A 6,330-nucleotide genomic window follows, 5' to 3' on the forward strand; every position below is an offset into this window, starting at 1 on the left:
CCTTTAAAGAAGATTTCTGTAGACGAAAGGCCCCCTTTGAACTCTGCGGTAGACATTTATGTACTGACGTAGGAAGACAGTCTACGGACCATTAGACAATTTGTATGTAAACAGGTCATGACACAGGGTATGAAATTAAGGAGAAAGAGAAGGCGTGATAGAACCTTTTGTCCTGCAGCCACTTTGCCTCCTAAGGCAATGGATTTGGTGGTGTTTTGGGAAAGGCCGCTTTATCTGTGCAAGAAAAAGAGCCTATACATCTACATATTTTTGTTTATTTTTGAGTTTGTGTCAAGAGTACGAATTTACATGTCTGTGTGCGGACCCTCCTGATGTTCTAGACCTCAAGCACATTATATCTTATCTATCTGGGTTTATAAAAGCACATGTGTGGGTCTCACTCGCCGCAGCCGGCCCGCGCTCCGTGTGCTCTCGGTGCTCTCCTGCTGGGTTCTCCGCGTCCAGTGGCCGCCTCCTCCGCCGATCGCAATGGAAGAAGCAACCGCGGCGCTCGCCATCGACAACGGCTCTGGCATGTGCAAAGCTGGCTTTGCTGGGGATGACGCCTCCCGGGCCGTGTTCCCGTCCATCGTTGGGCATCCCCGACACCAGGGCGTCATGGTGGGCATGGGGCAGAAGGGCAGCTACGTGGGTGACGAGGCCCAGAGCAAGCGTGGTATCCTGACCCTCAAGTACCCCACTGAGCACGGCATCGTCACCCACTGGGACGACATGGAGAAGATCTGGCACTGCACCTTCTACAACGAGCTGCGTGTGGCCCCCGAGGAGCACCCCGTCCTGCTGACGGAGGCCCCCCTGAACCCCAAGGCCAACCGTGAGAAGATGACCCAGGTCATGTTCGAGACTTCCAACACTCCGGCCACGTACGTGGCCATCCAGGCCGTGCTGTCCTCGTATGCCTCTGGCCGCACCCCTGGTATTGTCATGGACTCTGGGGATGGGGTCACCCACACGGTGCCCGTCTACGAGGGGTACGCCCTCCCCCATGCCATCCTGCGTCTGGACCTGGCTGGCCGGGACCTGACAGACTACATCATGAAGATCCTCACGGAGCATGGCTACAGCGTCCCCACCACAGCCGAGCGGGAAATCGTGCGTGACATCAAGGAGAAGCTCTGCTATGTCGGCCTGGACTTCGAGCAGGCGATGGCCACCGCTGCGTCCTCCTCCTCCCTGGAGAAGAGCTACGAGCTGCCCGACGGTCAGGCGATCACCATCGGCAACGAGCGGTTCCGGTGTCCAGAGGCGCTCTTCCAGCCCTCCTTCCTGGGTATGGAGTCCCGTGGCATCCACGAGACCGCTTTCAACTCCATCATGAAGTGTGACGTCGACATCAGGAAGGACCTATATGCCAACACGGTGCTGTCTGGTGGAACCACCATGTATCCTGGTATCGCCAACAGGATGCAGAAGGAGATCACAGCTCTGGCCTCCAGCACAATGAAGATCAAGATCATCGCTCCTCCCGAGCGCAAGTACTCGGTGTGGATCGGGGGCTCCATCCTGGCCTCGCTGTCCACCTTCCAGCAATTGTGGATCAGCAAGCAGGAGTATGACGAGTCGGGCCCCTCCATTGTCCACCGCAAATGCTTCTAAACGGACTGCGAGCAGATGCGTCGCATTTGCTGCATGAGTTAATTCAGAAGTATACATTTGCCCTGGCAAATGTATACACCTCATGCTAGCCTCATGAAACTGGAATAAGCCTTTGAAAAGAAATTTGTCCTTGAAGCTTGTATCTGATAATCAGCACTGGATTGTAGAACTTGTTGCTGATTTTGACCTTCTATTCAAGTTAACTCTTCCCTTGGTATATGTTTAATACCCTGTGCATATCTTTCATTTAAACCCCTAGTTACATGCGGCTCCGTCACTTTGTGGCTGAGGTGAGAACATGTTCACGGAAGAGAAATACAATGGTTTGATGAGAATCCGGGAGACCATCTCGATCTGTGCAGGGTATTAATGTGTCAGAGCTGCCTATTCCAGGATTTCTCTGGAGGCTGGCAAGAGCCCTGAACCAGTTGTCATTTCTGTCTTGCTGGTCTTACGGGGTTGGGAAGGTCCGAGCTTTAGGACCTGCTTTCCTTTCTTACCGAAGTTTTCCCACCAGAACACCATGGGTTGTTACTTTCCTTGAGTTGGAAAACAGTTTGCATTCACACCTGTAAATTTATTCATTCTTTTAATTTATGTAAGGTTTTTGTACGCAATTCTCAATTCTTTAAGAGATGACAACAGATTTTGGTTTTCTACTGTCATGTGAGAACATTAGGCCCCAGCAACGCGTCATTGTGAGGAAATAAAAGTGCTGCAGTAAACTGAAAAAAAAATAAAAAATAAAAAATAAAAGCATATGTGTATATAAAAGCACACACGCATATATATGTATTTATTCAGAGTAAACTGATAAGAAATTCATTTTGGAAGTATTATTCTGTTTCTTTCCTGAAAAAAAAAACACTGCTATTTCTTGAAGACATATCTTGAGTCATACTTGTATATATTTTCTTAAACTGACATAATTGTGGTTTATTAATGTGAATTACAATGCCCAACCAGTGCTTCAGTGTGACACTGTATTTAAAATAAAAAAGAAATTAGAGGCCATATACTGTCCTGCTTTCACAAAGATCACACACTTTTGCCAAGACTTGTCATACGTGCAATGCTCTGTATCAAGCGAGAAATGCTGTAAGCAATTATATACGCAAAAGAAATGCAGTATTTACAGTTTGTCAGGAGACATTGCAAATCATCTGTACATTAAATGACACTTTGCTTGCAAATAACCGATAAAACAAAATGAGCCGTGTTCACACCAACCTATAAAAATCTGTGTTGCATTCTTTTTATACCTGAGATGCACTCACAGAACTGCAGATAGAAAGAAAATCCTCACATGGCCATTACTTAGCTGTGTAGTTAATGCAAATACATAAAGTAATATAGAAAACATCCACTAAATGAATTTCACTGCAACAATAAAACTTAAAGATCATGTAGCATCAAATCTACTGCCAGAAAAACAGCTGGAATGTTCCCTCACAAAATAAAAGATACCTAAGACTGGCTTAGCACATTTTTTAAAGGAATTTTAAAAAGCAAAAACAGGAAAAATATAATGAAAGAGCACTGGTGGGGTTTTTTTTTTATACAAAGTTTCATGTACAATTTTTAAAAAGTACCTTAATGGGTACATATGAAATATACTGTTTATCTTACAGAACATTTTAAAAGCTGTTTTTGGAGTCCATTTTAATGCCATCCTGAACCCTGGTAATTGTTCTTAAATGTTGGTGGCACATGTGCTCTGTGAAGTGTCTATTTTGAGAGAAAGTATTTTCTGCTCTTAAAAAAAATGGACCATCAGGAAGATACTTGATATATTAATGCTCTGGTAGGAGCGTTAGGAACTGGAATTTATTTTTTAAAATTTTTGTTAGGGTATAATTGTTTTACAACGTTGTGTTAGTTTCAGGGGTGCAGCAAAGTGAATCTGTTATACATATACGTGTATCCCCTCTTTTAGATTCTTTTCCCATAGAGGTCATTACAGAGTATTGAGCAGAGTCCTCTGTGCTATACAGTAGGTCCTGATTAGTTATCTATTTTATATATAGTCATGTGTATATGTCAATCCAGAATTGGGACTTACGAGTCAACAATGACGAGGGAAGTTGAAAAGAAAGAAGGAAGGGGGAAAGAAGAAAACATGGAAAACAGATGAACAGAAGCCAGCAATTTTATGTCTTATTAATTTTCTCTGCATCAGAACTCCAGAGCATTGCAGTGCATAAGGCAGGTTGTTCATTAGAACTTGGGATGACTCAGTGGGGAAGGTGGGGGGGCGGGGAGTATAGTGTATGGAAAAGAATTGGATTTTTTTAAATATGTATTTTATCGAAATACAGTTGACTTACACTGTTGTGGTAGTTCAAGTCTACAACACAGTGATTTGGTTATACATGTATCTGTATATACATTCTTTTTCATATTCTTTTCCATTATTGTTTATCATAGGATTTTTTTTTAGTTTAAATTTTTAATTAAAAAAATTTTTTTTAATTTTTTTGTTTGTTCTGTGTTTTGTTTCTGGCTGCATTGGGTCTTCATTGCTGCATGCAAGCTTTCTCTAGTTGTGGCAAGCGGGGGCGCGGCTCTTCGTTGTGGTGTGGGCTTCTCATTGCGGTGGCTTCTTGTTGCGGAGGACAGGTTCTAGGCGTGTGGGCTTCAGCAGTTACGGGGCATGGGCTCAGTAGTTGTGATGTATGGACTTAGTTCCTCTGTGGCATGTGGGATCTTCCCGGACCAGGGCTCACACCCATGTCCCCTGCATTGGCAGGCAGATTCTTAACCACTGTGCTACCAGGGAAGTCCCTATCACAGGATGTTGAATATAGTTCCCTGTGCTCTACAGCAGGACCTTGTTGTTTATCCATCCCGTATGCAATAGTTTGCAAAACTTGGATTTTTGCAGAAGCGCTGCCCTTTACTGATTGTGTGATTGGCGCAATTACTGGGTATCGTTTGGTCTCAATTGCTCAACAGTAAATGGAAGATAATAATCTCTCCCTCTCATATTTGATGTGTAAATTCAAGGGGGTATTTTCATGGTGTCTAGAAGAGTATGTGCCTTTTAAGTATTGCCAGCTAAGTTTTAGTCCTTCATTGTACTTTCCTTATATTTTAGAAACTGTCTGTCATTGAATTTGAATAATATCCATTCCCTGTACCTTTTTCCATTTTTTTTGAAGTATAGTTGAGTTAAAATATTGTGTTAGTTTTAGGTGTACAGCACAGTGATTCACTTATGTATATATTTTTTTTCAGATTCTTTTCCATTATAGGCTGTTACAAGATATTGAATATAGTTCCCTGTGCTATATGGTAAATCCTTACTGTTTATCTGTTTTATATAGTGGTGTGTATCTGTTAATCCTATACTCCTAATTTTCTCCCCCTTCCTTTCCCCTTTGGGAACCAAGAGTTTGTTTTCTCTGTCTGTGAGTCTGTTTCTGTTTGGTAAATCAGTTCATTTGTATTATTTTTTAGATTCCACATATTAGTGATATCATATGATATTTATCTTTGTGTGACTCACTTCACTCAGTATGTAATCTCTAGGTCCATTTGTGTTTCTGCCCATAACAATATTTCATCCTTTTTATGGCTGAGTAATATTCCATTGTGTATACGTGCCACATCTTCTTTATCCATTCATCTGTTGATGGGCATTTAGGTTGCTTCCATGTCCTGGCTATTGTAAACAGTGCTGCTGTGAACCTAGTGGAGCATATCTAGTTTTCTCTGGATATATGCCCAGCAGTGGGATTGCTGGATCATATGGTAGCTCTATTTTTAGTTTTTTAAGGAACCTCCATACTCTTTTCCATAGTGACTGCATTAATTTACATTCCCACCAACAGTGCAGGAGGGTTCCCTTTTCTCCACACCCTCTCCAGCATTTATTCTTTGTAGACTTTTTGATGATGGCCATTCTGACTGCTGTGAGGTGATACCTTGTAGTCTTGATTTGCATTTCTCTAATAATTAGTGATATTGAGTGTCTCTTCTTATGCCTGTTGGCCATCTAGACGTCTCCTTTGGAGAAATGTCTATTTAGGTCGTGTGCCCATTTTTTGATTGGGTTGTTTGTTTTCTTATTATTGAGTTGTATGAGCTGTGTGGATACTTTGGAAATTAAATACTTGTTGGTCACATCATCTACAGATATTTTCTGCCAGTTCATAGATTGTCTTTTTGTTTTGTTGCTGGTTTCCCTTGCTGTGCAAAAGCTTTGACGTTTTTGAGGTCCCGTTTGCTTATTTTTGCTTTTGTTTCTGTCATGCACATTTCCTCTTTTGGCACAAGGTGATATTTATTTCTAAGTAAAACTACCTTTGTTTTAAACCACATTGCTGGCAATCCTGTCAGATACAGTGAGGAGGGAGTAAATGTTAAAAAGTTCAATAGAGATGGTTAGTCTCTTGAAATGACTTCATTGCCTTCCGTGAAATAATTATTTTCTCTTCATAGCCTTGATTTCCCACATTTCCTTCCTGTAGTTTTTGAGAAAGTACTAGCATGGTCTCTGCCACATGAATATTTCAAGATATATATACAATGAAATCTGTTTTAATGATGTATTTAGATAGGAAATATGTAGATTTCTCTAAAAAAGTCATGTTTTTGCGTTATTTCCTATTGCAACTCAAAATACTGAAATCCTCTAAGATTAAGATTATACATAAACATTTTCAAAAAGAATTAATGTTACTTACAGTTCAGTTCATCTACCATTTGAAT

At 41.7% G+C, this 6,330-nt stretch overlaps 1 protein-coding gene across 1 annotated transcript; it reads left to right on the top strand.

Moving 5' to 3' along the window:
* The first annotated feature begins 489 nt into the window (after positions 1-489).
* On the top strand, positions 490-2,343 carry LOC130841729 (actin, cytoplasmic 2-like). The gene has a single exon (XM_057718084.1). The coding sequence runs from the start codon at positions 490-492 to the stop codon at positions 1,615-1,617; it is 1,128 nt and encodes a 375-aa protein (XP_057574067.1). The 3' UTR covers positions 1,618-2,343.
* The last annotated feature ends 3,987 nt before the right edge of the window (positions 2,344-6,330 follow it).

This window comes from Hippopotamus amphibius, chromosome X (assembly GCF_030028045.1).
Source record: "Hippopotamus amphibius kiboko isolate mHipAmp2 chromosome X, mHipAmp2.hap2, whole genome shotgun sequence".
Classification (NCBI taxonomy): domain Eukaryota; kingdom Metazoa; phylum Chordata; class Mammalia; order Artiodactyla; family Hippopotamidae; genus Hippopotamus; species Hippopotamus amphibius.

Bases quoted from the DNA above. Each gene is read 5' to 3' on its own strand.
- LOC130841729 (XM_057718084.1), top strand. From the start codon at position 490: ATGGAAGAAGCAACCGCGGCGCTCGCCATCGACAACGGCTCTGGCATG.